Source organism: Penicillium crustosum, assembly GCF_028827405.1.
Source record: "Penicillium crustosum strain IBT 35664 chromosome Unknown utg000002l_segment0_segment0, whole genome shotgun sequence".
Classification (NCBI taxonomy): domain Eukaryota; kingdom Fungi; phylum Ascomycota; class Eurotiomycetes; order Eurotiales; family Aspergillaceae; genus Penicillium; species Penicillium crustosum.
In genome coordinates, this window is record NW_026623123.1 from 3,595,190 (window position 1) to 3,613,052 (window position 17,863).

The window sequence follows — 17,863 nt, forward strand, 5'->3', positions numbered from 1 at the left end:
CGCGGTAATTTCCTGGGCTTTACGATGAGAGAGGTCACACAATTAAATCTTGTCCTATCCCGTACCTCCAGGGCTATCTACTACTCCGTATGTTTGAGATGAATTAAGACGAATTTTTGGGTTAAGCCACTACTCCGTATGAAGTACTCCATAATACTCCATAATACTCCGTACAAAGTAAGACATCTGAGTTGATCGACCCAGATCCGGGATATGTCAGACAGCTAGCCCCAATTTTCCCTTCGCGTCACTATTAAAGTGGAGGAAATAACGGCGGACAATTCAGCCAACCAGAATCCCTGTTTGCACCGCCAATATAGGTACTTTGGGCTCCGAGATGATTTTCACCGGCCTTCCGGAACGTACCTATCACCTTTCTTACACAGCTTTGGACGGTGTGCTCCGTACTCCGGACTTTGTACCACATACATAGTAGAGAGAAATAAGTAACGAGTAGGAATAAAGTGCATACAGTACATACAGTATATGTAGGGAGAGAGGCCGATATACTCCGTACAACAACATAGAAAATCAAATAATAAAAAAAACCGGTAAAAGGGGCTCTACTATGTATTGAATGGCCCCAGCGTTCCCAGTGAGTGCCCAGGTGCCCACTGTGTTCTTCCACCGTGTCGGGTCATCTCCACAAAAACAAGAGCTGTCCGATTTCTTCCCTTTTTTTTTTTTTTTCCTTTTTTTCCTTTTTCTTTTTTTCTAAAAGCCCTTCTGACCTCATAAGTCATGTATTATTTTGTATGATTTTACCCTGATTTCTTCCAGTGGTACAAACCCTGGCCCCGTCGCGACGGGAGCATTTCGCGTTCTTATAGCTTTCGCGCCATGGAGCCCTTTCCTCCACCCATCGATCCTTCGGAGTTCAAGGATGCCTTTTTAGGCCCGCAGGTTCAAATCAATGAACTTCCACCCTCAAACCGGATGTCTAGTGGAGGGCACCAGAATCCAATCTCGAATCTTCGCCGTGTCAATACCGTAGCCCAGGGCAGCAACGTCAAGCGGAATCTAGAGTTGAAGGCAGCACGCGAGAGAACAGCAACTGGAATAAACGCCAAGGATAGCCATGAGCTCCTACGACAGAACAAGCTACAACGGTCCCAAACACACCGCGGCCCACTAGAGGCGCGTTCACCTGGGAGGAAGGCTGGCCATTTCACCGTAAGAAGTGTCGGCCAAAATGGCAAAATCTTTCTCAGGTACACCAATCGATCCATAATCCCTCGTGCTATGTCACATACTGTGCAGCCTGCTGATAGTAAGATCATTTCAATAACTTAGGCCGATTGCCAATCCGTCTCAGAAAAGCCCACAGCCTGCATCTTTCTCTCCAGTCGATACCGCGAAACCCAGTCACCTTCAGCCGCAGAGTCATGCACATACCCGCGAGGACCCAAATCCATTCAGGTGGTCGAGCTCGCAGCTCTCTGAGCTACGTCCGCGTGAGCAGCCCGAATATCCCGAGCCAGTCCTCGCCGTGTCTCCTACCCCCGAACTCTCGAGTGAGCACCGCACAAGACCCATCTCATTTTCGACAATATCGGATCAGCAATCGATAAACGGTGCTGGGAAGCGTGGGGAGCTGCGGATAGTGATCGATAGATCTGAAGACCGCCCCAAGTCTGCACGTGAGAATTCAACACCAGCCTTGGAGGTTCCTATTCCGCGTTATCGGCTTGGGTCGCCGCAGTTCAACGCTGAAGGCAGTGCGATTATGCAGAGTTCTATCTATACGCGAACCTCGATGTCGGACAACTTTCGGAATTCAACACTGCTTGGGGGCATGGCTGACCCACTGCCGGGACTCCATAACCCATATCCTCGAGACTCTTTCTCGCGGCATCGGCCATCTTTTGCGATCTCGATGTTTTCGGGCACAGCGACGGCTATGGATATGAACCGAGCCTCACCGGCCCCGAGGAACTCCATGGTCTATGAATTGAAAGAGCCGGTCGAGCCATCCATCTACGAAACGCTGGTGTATGATATGGATGATGGGTCTGTTGTCCGATATATTACGGGGACAAAGGATATCAGTGCTGCCACCCCTGCCCGAATAGTTGCGCAAATTTCCTCTGAGTCATTCATGGACTATGAGTTGGTATCGGACTTCTTTCTTACCTTCCGTTCGTACCTATCCACAACACACCTTTTGGCTCTTCTTCTTGCGCGATTAAAGTGGGCAATCAACCGTCTACAAGATGATGGACGCATTATTAGGATTCGCACATTTGCGGCTTTGCGACATTGGATTCTCAATTATTTCGTTGACGACTTTGTTACGAATTACGAGCTTCGAACCCGCTTCTGTGAGACAATTAACAAACTATATTTAGAGGTCAGGTCTCGACAAAATGGCGGCACGAGTGATCGAAAGATTCTTATCGACTTGAAGCGTTGCTGGAACGGCAAATGTTCACTTTATTGGTCTTCCCCGGACTTGTCTCGCGCCTATAACGACCCAGAAATCTCAATTGTACCTGGAGATGTTCAGATTCAGTTACCTAAAGGCGAGGAACTGCAGCAAATCGTCCCTACTCATGGTATGACGCCCCGTGCAGACACCACCTTTCGCGAAAGTCTTCCTTTCCCCATACAGCATGATCGAAATGACTCTGCAGCAACCACACAAAGCATTCCGCTCTCTGCCAAGAGCGAACAAAGCTTAATGGCTCTCTCATGTTCATTACCCCCCAAATCCCCCAGGCGGTTATCCATGTCTGCCTCGAAAGGCAAGGCGCCCCGTCCTGTGGTATTATGCAAGTCCCCATCCAGGACTCATGAAACATCCGGGTCACCCGTATCTCCCATGGTGTCGCGGCACCCATACCACAGCCATAGCCATAAAAGAAGCGGAAGCTTCTCGGACTCGGTACGAGATGATCGACTACCTATATTTGCGATAGAGCCCGAAACGGGACCCGCACCACAGGAGATACTCGATCCCGTCAGTTTAATACGTGGGGAGCTGTATCCCCCTGCTGAGTCGTACATGACAATGATGGCGCCGGAATCGCCTCCCCTTCCTCCGCCGTTGAAGAACCCAAATCCGGATCGTCGGAGTACACCGGACGTGCCTAAACCATCCCCTAACTCGGGTATGAAAACAATCATTGGCTCAATCAAACGAGCATTGCATACGAGGAATGGTGGACAGAGCGTCTCTGCTCGCATTGCGAACTCCCATGAGGCTATTTCATCGCCTTCCCGCGGGAAGACATCTGCGATGCCAATTGGATTGGCTTTCGGATCTGAGTTCTACCGCGAAAGGAAAATGGCTGCTATTCCCAAACATCCAGCCCGGATTGATGTACTGTGTGATGAGGTCCTCAAACAATATCGCTTGGCCATGAGCCAGGAAGGAACGAAAGATCAGCCGCCAGCTGTGTCTCACTTCCATCAAGCGACTCTTCAGGAGCCTGCATCTGACAATTCTAGTGTTTTACCGACGCAAGCCCCTAATTCCGACCCCAAACTCAGGAGTGGTATCACCATGGGCAGCGAATCAATCATCATTGTCGATGATACCGGGTTCGAAATGCCCTTGATGTCAGGGGCAACACAAGAACTAGTACCAATCGCTGATGATAATCCCCATGAAGTGCCAGAACTCGAAGTGCCCGATGACGCCTCAACGCAATCGATACCCGTGGAGGGAGAATATCTTCGGCCGGTCTGCTACAATGCCGACGAGTCAGAGTCGGCTGCTCAGTCGAACGTATTCTACCCCCTTCGCCCTGTCACGCCGCAGAGATCGTCCTCGGTCGAACGAGAATCGACGCCTTTAAAGAAGAAGAAGAATTCTTTATCTCTCCGACTCAGAAAGTACGCGTCCTTCCAAAGCGGGATCTCGAGACAGCGGTTTTCGATGAACAGTGAGACGGCTCGATCCACTGTCGACTCCTATGGGATGCAAGATCAAAACAACAAACAGTCAGGGCCGGTTCTCCGTAGGCGTCGAGGTGGAAACCTCCGTCAAATGCAGACTGGGGACGAGACCGAGCCTCCGTCCCGTCGTGACTCGTTCGCGTCTTGGGATGGCTCAGTTGTGAACGAAACGGCCCCCTCTGATGGCGGTACCTCAAGACCTCCTTCAACGTTGATCCCTCCAAATCCCCGGTACTCGCTTATCCAGCCGCGCACTTCCCGGCAAATTAGGCGCTCTTTTGAGTCGGTCATTGCGAAGTTTGCACAGATTCCCGACGACGACGACGGTGGTATTGAGTCAACGCTGTTGAAGCTGGAGGGAAAGTGGGATGGACCACCCAGTGCCCGTCTAGACTCTTCGTTTACACAGGCAGAGGGGTCTCACTCTCACCGAGGGCAACCTTTGGTTTCGAATGGCGCCGAACCTACCAAGCCTGGGTGGGATGTTCTCTCTCGCAGACGACAGACGGACAAGTCTTCGTATTCCACGGTTGGGGGTCGATTGGCGCCACCCAGACCTTATTCTGATTCTGTTACTGAGTCCGAGGAGTCCTATAACTCTATCCCGCTTCTTGAAAGAGGATTGACCGACGAGTCCATGAAATGGCAGCCTACAAGCCAGCCACACCAATATGACCCGCACGGTGCTCCGCTCACCCTCGTATCAAGCTATGAAACATCTGAGCTTGCCTCATCACACCCCTCAATTCAAATTGTGCACGAAACCGACAGCATGCGTCGCATTCCTCGTGGTGCAACCATCCCGGTCTTGTCTACTCATGATGCTGGTCAGGTTACTCCGAAGCGCTTATCCGCTCTGTCTTCTGAGATGTCAGTCGACCTGATTGATCCGCATGAAGCTATCGGTGCAAGGATTTCGACAGAAACCCGCTGCCTTGGTTCATCAACTGTTGAGATCCAGTCCCAGCCTCTCGCGCAACCTCCCTCCCCACCGATGACCATACAACATCCGGGATCTTTCACTTCCTATCCTTCGCCATTGAATACAGTCCTGTTCCAGGCCCAGCCCCTTACCCCCGACACATCCCCGCGACACAAAGAAATGAGCAATTCTGCTTCGCGTCCTCTAAACATACAGCAAGTTTCGAGTGACGTGTTGTTCAATTCGGAAAACAATCGTCCCGACCAGGACCCTATCATCAACTTCTTACCCGACCATGTTCCCTTCATCCTATCATGTGAATCTCAGGTCCTCGCACATCAACTGACATTAATCGAAATGGCCGCCCTGAGCGAAGTCGACTGGCGAGATCTCGTCGATATGAAATGGAGCAGTGCCTGCCAATTAGTCACAAACTGGGTCCAGTTCCTGACAGGCGAGGAACGCAAAGGTATCGATTTGGTCGTCGGCCGCTTCAACCTTATGGTCAAATGGATCCTGTCGGAGATTGTCTTGACCCGCGACATCAACGAGCGGGCCCGCACAATTATCAAATACATCCATACAGCTGCGCATGCACGCCGCATCTGCAATTACGCCACAATGCTCCAAATCGCCATTGCTTTATCTTCGTCTGATTGCTCCCGGCTGCAGAGTACGTGGCAGTTGATTTCGATTGAGGATAAGCGGCTGTTCAAGGATATGGAGTGCCTGATTCAGCCGGTGCGCAATTTCAATGATTTACGTGTCGAGATGGAGACGGCCAACTTGCAAGAAGGCTGTATTCCCTTCATCGGTGAGTTTTGAACCCGTTTGCTTCAATATCGCGCTAGATCTTATTTGCTAATTCTTTCTGCCCTTCTTTCCAGGCCTTTATGTTCATGACCTCACTTATAATGCACAGAAACCCGCACAGGTCAACAGCACTAATGGCGGTCTACTTGTCAACTTCGAGCGCTATCGCACTGCAGCTCGAATTGTTAAAAGCCTCCTCCGTCTCATTGACGCCAGTACAAAATATAAGTTTGAGCCCGTGCAGGGCATCATCGAACGGTGCTTGTGGATTGCTTGTCTCCCCGAAGACGAAATACAATCCCGGAGCAAAGCACTTGAATAATCTCTCGTTTTTCACCCTCGCTTTCCTTGGTCCTTTTGGTTGCATCTCTATATCCATTTTTGTACAACAACCTTGACATCCGTGATTGGATAGTTTATACCCCCTTTCCAGAGGCTGCTTTGTCCCTCTACCATTTTGTACCGATACTTGCATCTGGTTAATACCTTTCGTTTTGGAACTCCTTTTTTTTTGTCTTGTTGGTGCCGGACCGGGCAGTCCATATGAATGGAGACGCCTGCTTGGATCTACCACTCCATAATGACAACAAGCCTTGTACATACCTTGGCCATCCCACCCATGTCGCATTTGAACTTGTCGGCATTCAAACATCTTGAGAATCCCCGAACGCCGCTGCCATTGCCAATCCGTTAGAGTCGCTTAGGCGGTTCAAGGTTCGCTCTTTGCCTGACGTCCCCATTGATCTTTTTTTTTACATATATATATACCTACTAGCCTATAATGACAGCAATTATTATGCACATTCTGGTCATTCCCAATCTGTCAGAGTCGCTTGTGCCGTTCACGGGTTACTCTCTAGCGTCGGAAATATTTTTTTTATATCAAAGTCAGTAATAGATTTTAGTCCCATATGATGCTGTATGGATGGGAAATAGTATTTTAAAGTGAATATTTTTGTAGTGAATAGGGGCTTGCTACCTACGTACTACATACTAATAGAAGAAATAATGATTCCAACCAAAACAAAAGATAAGAGCAACCTACCAAGTTATATGCCTTCGTTGGCTTCAACATTAGTACCATACACCCCCAACATTTGATATCACGGAGGTATTACAAAGCTGCGTCATATCTCCCCGAGATCTTCGGGGCCGCATCGCGGGAGCTGGTCCAGGAACGGAACACCAAATCCATCACCCACTCATCACCACCACCACCTCCCTCCAACACCCAATTTCCACGCGTGGAGGGTACCCTCCTTAGAGAACATATCCCCAGAGAGGCTTCTTCGACCTCCTCCCAAATTCAAACCTTTTGATGTCCCGCCACAACTCTACCGGATAGCCAGCCCGCCACGATGGACACGACCGAACCGCGGCGCGGGGCTTCAGAGGACCCCATCGACTCCAATGACTACAGCGACCACAGCCCCGCGTCCTTCCACGAAGCTAAACAGGAACTCCCAGATGACTTACCCAAATCACTGGACGATCGTCGCTCCGTCCCAGTCTTCCAGCCGGAGACTGAGATGTACGATGCTTGGCAAGGTGAGTGCTCTTGTGTCCGCGGAACCATTTCCTCGTTTCCCCGACGCGGGAGATCAAACGATTTCCCCTTGAACACTTACATACTGGAAAATTTACTGGTTGTGTTGGGGGTTCAAGCATTAAGGTCTAATCGTTGAACAGGTCAATCACAATACCTGACCGCGCCAGTCGCCGCAAAACCCTTATCCTTCAGCCTAGCCCTCGACGATCATTCACACGACAATGAACACGAACTGCGGGCTCAATATGGGCGCGATATTGAAGATAGTGACGCACGGCTGATGGAGATGCTTGCTGCCCAAGCTGCCCATCGGGAGGTGGATTCGCTTACCGCAGACGAAGAGACAATTGCCGCCGACGAGAAATTGACCGATGACGAGAAGCGTGATATACTACAGAAGAGCTTGAACATGGCAGCCAGTAATGGCGATGTGGAGCGCGTGCGCAAACTGGTCCAGGGCCAGGCGAGGACCTACGTCGATGTCAATAAGCCCGATGAGGAGGGGACTGTGCCGTTGATCTATGCTAGTTGTTTTGTCAGTTTCCCCATATGCAAAATATTGGCACGAGGCTGACGGTTTATAACAGGGCCATCAAGAAGTCGTTTCTGCGCTCATTGTCGCCGGTGCCCTCGTCGACAGACAAGATCGTAACCAGTGGAGCGCTCTGATGTGGGCTATGACCAACAGACACAAAACGATAGCGAAGATCCTTCTTGATAACGGCGCATCACCGGATATCAAGTCGTCATCCGGTGGTAGGGCTTTTGATTTCGCCCAGCCCGGCAGTGAGATTTCCGAATATTTACATGAAAATGGTTACAGCTTTGGCTCTGGTAATATCGATGACTTCTATGATGCTGGATTGGCGCATGGCCGTTTCGAAGAAGAGCTAGCTGAGAGTGAGATGAAGCGTCGAATGATGATGGAAGAGAGCGCAATCAACCTGGAGGTTGATTTGTCCAGTCTAGGACTTGACGAGAAATTCGAGGTTAGTTTATGTCATGAAAATAAAGTTTCAACCTTGACTGATTTGAGTTCTTTAATCCTTTAGCCATCTGATGAAGATGAGCTTGAGGAAGATCAGCAGGAATTTGTCTGGGACAAGTGTCTGAATGATCAGATGTTTGTCTTCCAGGATCATGAGCTAGAGCGCATTTTGGATATCATCATCACCAACATGACTCCCCAGCGGTCTCCTTCCCAAAAGCCAGTGCCTGCAAATCTTCTCTTCCTCAGTGCCCGTTACGCGCACTATCATGCCAGCCCCGAGCTGCTCACAACCCTGCTATCATCCGCAATGGAGAAGATTAATGACGTTGTAGAACGTCACCAGTGGGACATGACAATGCAAGCATTTTGGTTGTCAAATGCCACGCTTCTGCTTCACTACTTGAAGAAGGATGGGGGCTTGGTGGAATCTACCGTCGAGTTCCAGCTCCATCTAGCGGAGCTGATCAACGAGATATTCGTTCTCGTCATTCGTGACGCCGAGCGCCGAATGAACAAAGTCCTGGATGCCGCAATGCTGGACCATGAAACCATCCCTGGACTGGAAGATATTGCCTTTCAAAACGAGTGGAAGTTGTTCCGCAAAAATAAAAGTAAAAACCCCGAGCCTGACGAGAAGCGATTCCGGCCTCCATCCCCGCGACGACGAGCACAAATCTCGCCCCGGAACATCACCTCTTTACTATCATCGACCCTCTTTGTACTTGACCTCTATGATGTTCACTCGGTGATCACGACCCAGATCCTCTCCCAACTTCTCTACTGGCTCAGTGCCGAGATATTTAACCGAATCATGAGCACTAAACGTTACTTGGCGCGCACAAAAGCAATGCAGATCCGCATGAACGTTTCATCATTGGAGGATTGGGCACGCACGAACAACCGTGTGCCAGAACATTACGAAAATGGATCTACAAACAGCACCGGAGAGTCTACAATTGACGCCGCTCGTCGACATTTAGCCCCGGTCATTCAACTCCTCCAATGGCTGCAATGCTTCTCGTCGCTCGGAGATGACCACGAATCTCTCGTAACAACCCTGCTCCAACTCCAACAACTCACCCCCGCCCAGCTCCTACATGCAGTCAAGTCATACCGCCCAGAAGTAGGCGAGAAAGGCCTGACTAAGCAAGCAATGAAATTCCTTCTCGACATGCAAAATGACCCCGAAGTTCTATACCGCGAGCAACTGGAAATTCAAGAAGAGAAGGCAAAGGTAGACGCTGGGCTAGGACCCCAAGCAGCAGCAGATGCCCGTCCAAAGACACCATCCAAGGAGCAGTCCTCCGCAGCACCCACGTCTCCTGATACTGGACTATCACCAGGCTCCGCTGGTGTATCATCCCGACGTGCAAGCATGGTGGCCACCAAAAACGAAGAGCGCCCCGGTAGCGGCAATAGTGTCTTTGTCGACCCAACCCTCTTCCTCCCCTTCTCCCTTCCAACCAGTACAGATATGCTGGTCAGCTACGGCGCCGGCTTCGGTGGCACGAACCGTGAACGAGCCCGCAAGTACATTCCCACAGTCCCGCCCGAAGTCCTGAGTCGATTCGATCGCGGTGATGTATAAAACAAAACAGGCATGATGACTGCCTTTTCTTCACTTTCCCTCTAGCATTCTAGCATGGATTTTTGATGGTGCGACCTGCCCCCTTTGCTGAGATATAGTCGCTCGGGTATGCACGAGTGCGGGCTCGAGGCGGAGAGATAAAGATGGCGAATGCAGCGATAGGATACCCTTTGTGCCCTTTTTCTTTTTTTTTTGCATGGGGGATATCTAGATGTGGCTTCCATGTGGGCATCTGCCGATGCGCCGAGTATATATTTTAAATGAATTTCATCTACATAACCAACAGCTCAATAGCTCAAGCGTTGGCCACGTTAACCTATTGATGTTCTCAGCCAGGACGAGGGGAGGGGTTTATACTCGCAGGTGAACCGTAGGAAGATGGCTCCTCTTACCTCATAATAGACTCTCAATTGGAAAGAACACCCATGGACGAGAGCAGACGCTGAATACATATCGATGAAGGCATGCGAATGGCATTGATTGGCCTTTGCTCGGAGAAGTCTTGGGCCATTCGATGTCGGCTCCAAAGAATCCAAATGAAGTAAGTATACCCAGGTCTTTCAGCAAATTGCAGTTTCATTGCTTTACCTTATGTATATAGTGATCTGGGAGTTTCATTATTTCTACATAAAGCCCTGCACTGGGACATCTCAATGAGGTAACCGCATGCCCTAAACTCTCTGTCGTTTCCTACTTGGGGTTCTCTCCTTCTCTCCTCCCATCTCCCTGCCTCTCTACTAGAGGTCATTGCATAACCATCGTGTGATCCAACGCGCGGGCCTTCCTGTCATCCTCTGTGTTTATGCAATTCAAAAGTGTTGTTGCACTGCTGCCAACATGAAGCGCACCTTAACCCCCTCCAAGCGCATGAACGGTACTAAGGAACCCCATGAGTCTGCCAAAACAAACACCCAGTCGCTTCTTCAAAAAGTACTGTGGCCTTCAATTGAGGAATCCCCGACAACCCTGAATCACACAATGAGCCCACCCCAATATCTGGTCCCGCCATCCGGGCACAACGACCTGCCATCTCCACAGACAATGTCGACTCCCCTCACAGAGGACATGAAGATGCGGTTGCATGCCAAAATTGAAGAAGACCGGCGCAAGCAGGAGGAAGAAAAAACACACCAGGCTAGTTTGGTGCTGGAACAGCGGCGCATCGAGCAGTTGATACTGTCCGATGCCCTGCGCGCTGGCGTCCCACCGAACCTAGTCCCGTTCATCTTCAACGGCATCTATACCACCTGTGCTAATATTCAACTGCTGGATGAACTGCAGAATCAGTGGTCTGCACCGGCTTCCCAATCTGCTGCACCCCCTGTGGTGCCCCGGCAGCAAGATAATTCGGCCCCGGCGTCGCCTACAAAGCTCCCAGTGGCACCCCGCCCGCCTCAGCAGAGTCTTAAACAGCAATCTCAAGCGCATGCTACTGAGTTGACACCAATGGCCACAACGCATCTGCCGGAAAGGCGCGAACGTGAGTGGTCGGAGGCCACATCCAGTTTACATCGAGACCGAGTGATAAGGTCTGAGCGAGAGCAACTGAGGCGCAAGCTGAAATCCCAGAAGGTAGAGTTTGCCGACAAGGACCTGTTGGATACAGCATTTGAACACACCTTTCCTGTTACGAGCTCTATGATCGAGGCCCTATCCCCTCGGCATCTGGCTGGTCCTCCCAATAAGGCCTCTGGGACGCGGGGAAAACGACAACAACCACCTCAGAAATCTCATATCAGGCCTTCCCAAGAATCGGAGCGACAGGAGTCCCAATTTAAACCACAACAGGAACCACAAATGGCGCCGAGGAATCCTGGCGGTGTCTCAAATGCTCCGTCTCACGTTAATCCGCAGCAAACGAACTCCCCTAGCCCGAAGCGAAAGAACCAGAGGTCACACGAGAGAGTCCCTCCACCTAAATATCGGCGACACGAGACAGTATGCGGTCAACAAGACGCACTTGATGACTCACAGCTTGCTCAGAGGCAACAGCAGCGCGATTTATTCAGCTCCCACGAATCCCGTACCTGCGATGGTGGTTCTTCCGGGCAACCATCGGAGTCAACCCCGGCTGCAGTAGAAAAATCCAGAGGAACTGCAGCTGAAGGCCTCCAGAAACGACCATCTCGTTCCCAGAGCACATCTGATGTCGATGCATCAGAGCCCGGCCAAGACACGGTTCCAGACATCAAGTTGGCATGATGCTTAACATTCTGCCACTTGTTTCTTTTTCTTTGCTTTCTGAACTCCATTCGATTATTCTTTCGGACATTGAGCGTCGGTCTGCTTTCAATGTTCTTTACATGTGCATGTGGTTGTTTTGTCCGTTGGGCTAAATAGGTGTTTATGGGCGTTCACGGTGATGTTCGAGCTGATTGCATGCTCTAACATCACCCCGAAGGACTTTCGGCAATTGCAAAGACACCAAATGTTATTATTGTTATGTTGATACTGGGCATTGGTTGGTCTGTATTGTTACCCTCTATTCATGTTGATCGCTGAATCCTACATGCCAAGATTCACTGGCAGCCGCCGAAAGTATTGTTAGAGCTAGCTCAATGGATCGGACTCTCTCTAGACAGTGAGGTAAAATCTAACAATTGGGAGCCAAAACAAAGTCCAAACTAAGCTAGAATGTTCCCTATCACACACTGCAATATATTACAATCTACTACAATCATAAAAATAGATAAAGTTGTCGAACGAATCTCTTGGCGTGTCCAGTATGACATCGAAGTACGTCATCGCTAAATGACATGGCAATTGCCAATCCCTCGAAACCTGATTTTACAGGGGACTGACTTCCAAAGTAGTATATAAAGAATTGAGTTCCACTTGGAGCAGTCCATATTCAACTTCCTTCAACAATCCTATAAACCAAAACACTCCTCAACATCCAAAATGACAACCTTTATGCGCCTAAAGATCCCATTCCAGGGCCGATCCCCAGTTACAGCTCTCTCTGCAGCACGAACTCAAACATCTCGCACCTCCTTATACCGAGGCTACGCGACCAAATCCTCAAATGACCCCGAACAAGCAACGACCACAACCCACCGGCCAGACTCGCCCAATCGCCCGATCCCCTCCAATAAAGCAAAGCCCACTATTAACGAGGGAGAGCAGTCGCCTCTTACAGACCAAGAGGGGAACCCGAAAAAGGATATTCCCGAGGACGTGAAGAAGCACAATCAGGAGATGGAGGAGCGGTACGATAAGCCGTATAACTCCACTGCTGATGATGGCACAGTTAAACCTGCTTTCAAGAGCTAGGTTGATTCCTTGTGTGGTATCCTGGTGATACACATGGTGCTGGTTCACCATTCTTCTTTTGGGGCTTCTGGGTTTAGGCGCCTACTTTGGAGCTGTGGATGAAAGGCTTTTCTCTGTACACTGAGATTTAGTATTTTGATTATGAGCTTTGTATTCTATGTTCTCTGGGTCTATTCATCATTCTACAAGAATAGTTGGCCACATTGGTGGCCTTGTCACATCGTTACACCGGTCGTTTTTATGACCTTTGTTTAGATATTTCTATTCTTGCTGGTGTTGTAACTAGAGCATAGGCGTTAATATCGACTACATAAAATGTTGCAGAACGGCATTCGAATGTAGAACTAGTGAGATATATAGTCAGCCTTATCAAAGTTAATATATATACTTACCCAGTCGACAAGTGAGATCCTAAAGGTATTCAAGAAACCTGAGTCATTTTTACTAGAAAGACTACAGACGGGCCGTGCCGCCTCGAGATATCTAAACAAAAGCCAGTCACGCGCTCGCTGCGATAACGCTGGTGAGGTTCGGGCCGGTGACTGGGTCAGGGTCTGCGGTGCCGAAAGCCCAAGTTGGCCGATTGGTAACATTCAGCTTTAGGTGCTCAGTGTGTTCGTCGTTGAGGCGCCTGTTGGGATCCGCAAGGTGTTTTGCCAGGATGACCTAGATCTTTTCAGGCTACATCTACATTCAGCAAATTCATAGGAAGATGATTGATTGTTGCTCAATCTACCTATCTATGATGATGTACAAATCAAGGTAGTCCCTAGGCTTGTCCCAAAGCCAATATCCACCAAAGATAAAATCCTAAGCACATTGTAGCGAGGTAATATGATTGACGTTTCAAAGACAGCCATGCGTGTTTTTTTTTTTTCTTCTTCTTTTTTTTTTCGACAGACTTGCTCCACAAATAGACTGCTTTGGTCATGTCGTCCTTTCATGGGATTGAATATGACCAATGGGTCAGGAATGTAAATGTTGTTTTCTGATGTACCGTTTAGCTCACAGGCAGCTTGCCCATGTCACCCTTGCCACCCTTGATCCATTCAGGGTCGACCAGGCGCTCGCGCTCCGCGTACAATTGCTTGTAAGCACCACGAATGGTTCCATCACTGACATGCGCAACCTGGGAAATTTCCTTGGCAGACTTGCCGTGGCCCATAAGGAACGAAGCCATGTAGATACAAGCTGCAACAATAGACAGCGGAGAACGTCCAGCTAAATCGCCCATGGCGGTGACGCGGTCTGAAAGGGAGACAGAAACACTGGTGACCTGGTAAGGAAGGTCGAGAAGGTTGCAGAAACGATTGCAAAGGTCGCTTGGCTTGGTCGAAGTAGTCGCGTTGTAATCGCCAGCAGAGTCGTGAGTTTCGCCATTTTCCAAAGCAGCATTGTGGCGCTCCACATTCTGCGTGGTGAAAAACTTCTCCAGAGCCTTGTAGATGCGACCGATTTCCTTTCGGGTGACCTTGGTCACTGCGAAGATCTCGGTGAAGGTACGAGGAACCTTGCACTGACGGCATGCGATGAAGATGCAACCAGCAATAATGACTTCCTGCGACTTGCCCTTGAAGGCCTTGGCGTCGTCGACCATCTTGAAGAGATACTTGGCGGTATCGGCGACAGTCTTTTGGATGTTGAAACCGTCGCACAGAGCACCGATTTCCTTGTAAGCTGCCAGGAGGGCCTTGTTGGCCTTTTCACCAGACTGCTTGTTCTGAGCGCGGTACAGGTCGCGGGCACGGCCAGAGCCTCCACTTGCGATGGAAGTCTCTAGCTGAGCGCCGTTGAGTAGAGGGTTCGAAGCGTCTCCGACACGGGACGGGTCGTCATTATTTTGGTCGTCGTTGGAGAAGGTACGCCATTCAGAGTGCAAGTCGATCTCACGGTCTGCGAGTACAAGTCCACAAGAACCGCATACTGTCTCGTGGGAGTCGGGGAATTCTAGGTTGGGGGGATCCTCTTTGCATTCGGGGCAAACGAGATGAGCGGACAGGTTTTTCTTCCAAGGAGCCGCGACCTCGGGTTTCGCAAGAGCGGGAGTAGCCATATTTTGAGTTTTCAAGTAACTTGTGTACCGATTGTGGCAGCGTCTTGCGAGAACTTTAGGTGCTATACGAGGTAGATTGTATTTCCGATTATAATAGCGAAGGAGAAGTGGCGAATACAGCTTGGCGGCTGTAGCGAGGAACGAAAGCGGGCCACTTGCGGAGGATCCCTTAGCAAGGGAAAAGGTCGATGAAAGAAAGCGAGTCGCTCAAGGCCACTTTTTTGCGCAGTGATGTTAGCTCAGCCCAAAGCAAATCCATTGTCTCTCATATCGCAACGTTGGCTAGCCCTTGACCGCTAACAATATCATGCCAAGAGGTACTCGAACAAAGAGGCTTTCATTACCTTTCACAGGCCAGAGCCCTCAGGATTCGAAGGAGTCACCCCCAGTCGTAGAAAACCCTTCACCAGTCTGCGCTTTCTTGGATCGAAAGTGGAACAGAAATCTCGCCTCAGCTTGTCCAGCCGTGTTGAACCAGTCAAGGTCTCCGCAAGAAGTCTCTCACGAAAATGGCGACAGGCTGAGGAGGAGAGAAAGAAGAAGCCAAGGACTGGGGGAGGATGAGACAGGGAAACGATGGGATGAGGTGAGGCTTCAATAGGCGGCACCCGAGAAAGGCGCAGTCCAGATCAGGCTTAATAAGTAGATCACGTGATGTTGTTTATGTATTTTGATTGGCCGAGGAAGTATAGGAAGCTTTATATAGCAAACAAAGATTCTTTGTTCTCGTTTGCTGGCGTAGATAGACCATACCGAGAAAGGACAATGAAACTTTAGATCAACCTCTATCGATATATGAGAGCAAATGATAAAGTCAAGAGATTCAGACATCTCTATACGGGCGATCTCGGGAATTTGTGCAGACAAGTCGGTTTAGAGGTGTGTCCTGTGTTCCCATAGATAACATACCGTTCATATTTGAATGTAACAAACTTGATCAAGTATCATTTTGCATCGATAAATTAAACTACTGATGACTAGGTAGTTATTTGTTTTGATAATTGCACGTAGTGTTGAAGCCCTGGAAAGATCCGGGAACAACATGGCCCGGCTGAGTCATCTGCCAAGGAACCTTTCCGAACAGAAGTCGTTTGAACCTCCAACTTCACGGAAAGACGGATCAGACCTATTCTATTGAGAACCACCCCCTCGTTCTTCATCTACACCCTCACTCAAGATGATGTCTCAGTCTCTCCGGGCCTCGGTGAGTGCTCATTGACTTACAGCTGTTTATCTCGACCATTGACTAACGCGAAAAGCAGCGCACCCTCTTCTCCCGTGCCTCTCGGGCTCAGGTCTCGGTCGCTCGCCGCACCTTCTTGACCTCCGCCGTCCGCCAGGGTATGTACTTTACCTGGGGGCTATCTTCGATATGACCCAGAAGACTCTGCTACATCTATCAATCGCATCATCGCTAACCCGCAACTCGCCGCAGCCGACCCCGTCCAGGACCTGTACCTCCGCGAGCTCAAGGCCTACAAGCCCACCCCCATCAAGGCTGGTGACGCCGACGAGCACGTCCAAAAGTTCACCGCCCCCAAGCCCCCCCAAGTCTCCCGAGGAGGCCAACCTTGCCAGCGAATTGTCCGCCTACGAGAGCCAGGAGGTCGAGGTCGAGGGCCAGGCCGCCGCTGGCGAGGCCGCCCCCGTCGAGGAGAGCTGGTTCGAGGAGGAAGAGGAGGCCCCCGCTGCCCACTAAATTCCTCTTTCTTTTTCATTTAGCAAGGTCTGGGGAGATATGGAGGGAAGGCCGGTTTTAAATGCCTGCGACGCAACTAATGTGGCCGCCTCTCGAGGTCCTGAAGCTTGTAAATTAGACCACATTTTTGAACGTTGAGACTTCTTTTTTTCCTTGACTCTCACCTTTTCTGTCTTTGTCCGGGATAGGACTTAAAGAATAAACGTTTTCGGTTAGGAAGAGTTATGCGGGGTGGCTGGGATACCAAAGACAAGTCTTTGGCAAGTTCAGCAGGTACACTTTAAGCTAGGGTCATTCATGAGATCTTCAGCTTTTCAGCTGAGTGTGAAGAGCTGGGCTTGTACGGAGTAGTATCCAATTCATTATTTCAAGAATACTGGTATACCAAGTAGAAGATATCTAAATGGCTGAACTGCGTGGTTGAACTGTGATGGAATACACGGTACAGGCAGCACACGGAACCGAATCCTAATACCCCAAGTAGTCAACCATGATGATAAGGGCTGTGGGTAATCAATGCGGCATGTGCCTATCGAGACTAAGCCACGAACTCAACCGTTAGTACAGAGTAGTTGGCAGATCGCTTGATATGTATGGGCAAGATGAACCAAACAGATAGCTTGGTTGGAACATGACATGGGACTGCTGGGTTACAAATTATGATCTGCATTGCTTAAGCAGGCTTATTGTCATGCTCATGCAATAAGTCATCCGGTAGTCCAGAAGTATATGCGAAGTATTGATGTTCATGTAAGAGAAGTATTGGTACTAAATTATTGGATCTACCGCTGCAACCGATACCTTGTAGATCAACATGTAACTAACGAACACACCGGAAGTCCATGAAAGTATTGCAATTGATCTGATATATCAAATTACCACATTCTCCGAGTTGAATACCTCTCAGATTCATTGTTTTCCCGTAGAATTTGACATCCACTTCCCTGGAGGGATCAACCAGGATGGCTGGCAAAGCAAAAGCCAAAGTTCAATAAAACAAGACTATTCAAGTACCATTGCACTATGATTGTATACTTACTCCACCCCAAGCCACTGTTGTTCAACTTGGGTCCTG

General features: G+C 49.6%; 6 protein-coding genes across 6 annotated transcripts; 5 read left to right on the forward strand and 1 right to left on the reverse strand.

Annotated features, from left to right (window-relative positions):
• Nucleotides 1-840: 840 nt before the first annotated feature.
• On the forward strand, nucleotides 841-5,957 carry N7487_004870 (mitotic regulator LTE1; the record flags this gene model as incomplete). The annotated part of the gene is made up of 3 exons (XM_056872617.1): nucleotides 841-1,211; nucleotides 1,294-5,636; nucleotides 5,710-5,957. The coding sequence occupies 3 exons, from the start codon at nucleotides 841-843 to the stop codon at nucleotides 5,955-5,957; spliced, it is 4,962 nt and encodes a 1,653-aa protein (XP_056730337.1).
• A 1,036-nt stretch (nucleotides 5,958-6,993) lies between these two features.
• On the forward strand, nucleotides 6,994-9,763 carry N7487_004871 (uncharacterized protein; the record flags this gene model as incomplete). The annotated part of the gene is made up of 4 exons (XM_056872618.1): nucleotides 6,994-7,183; nucleotides 7,325-7,719; nucleotides 7,772-8,173; nucleotides 8,237-9,763. 4 exons carry the CDS (start codon nucleotides 6,994-6,996, stop codon nucleotides 9,761-9,763), a joined length of 2,514 nt encoding a protein of 837 aa, XP_056730338.1.
• An 837-nt stretch (nucleotides 9,764-10,600) lies between these two features.
• N7487_004872 (uncharacterized protein) lies at nucleotides 10,601-11,965 on the forward strand (the record flags this gene model as incomplete). The annotated part of the gene is made up of 1 exon (XM_056872619.1): nucleotides 10,601-11,965. One exon carries the CDS (start codon nucleotides 10,601-10,603, stop codon nucleotides 11,963-11,965), a length of 1,365 nt encoding a protein of 454 aa, XP_056730339.1.
• A 699-nt stretch (nucleotides 11,966-12,664) lies between these two features.
• On the forward strand, nucleotides 12,665-13,036 carry N7487_004873 (uncharacterized protein; the record flags this gene model as incomplete). The annotated part of the gene is made up of 1 exon (XM_056872620.1): nucleotides 12,665-13,036. The coding sequence occupies one exon, from the start codon at nucleotides 12,665-12,667 to the stop codon at nucleotides 13,034-13,036; it is 372 nt and encodes a 123-aa protein (XP_056730340.1).
• A 1,000-nt stretch (nucleotides 13,037-14,036) lies between these two features.
• N7487_004874 (transcription factor SUA7) lies at nucleotides 14,037-15,089 on the reverse strand (the record flags this gene model as incomplete). Its single annotated transcript, XM_056872621.1, has 1 exon — nucleotides 14,037-15,089. The coding sequence occupies one exon, from the start codon at nucleotides 15,087-15,089 to the stop codon at nucleotides 14,037-14,039; it is 1,053 nt and encodes a 350-aa protein (XP_056730341.1).
• Nucleotides 15,090-16,121: 1,032 nt separating this feature from the next.
• N7487_004875 (ATP synthase subunit H) lies at nucleotides 16,122-16,788 on the forward strand (the record flags this gene model as incomplete). Its single annotated transcript, XM_056872622.1, has 4 exons — nucleotides 16,122-16,293; nucleotides 16,349-16,430; nucleotides 16,525-16,607; nucleotides 16,642-16,788. Exons 1-4 carry the CDS (start codon nucleotides 16,267-16,269, stop codon nucleotides 16,786-16,788), a joined length of 339 nt encoding a protein of 112 aa, XP_056730342.1. The 5' UTR covers nucleotides 16,122-16,266.
• Between the last annotated feature and the right edge of the window lie 1,075 nt (nucleotides 16,789-17,863).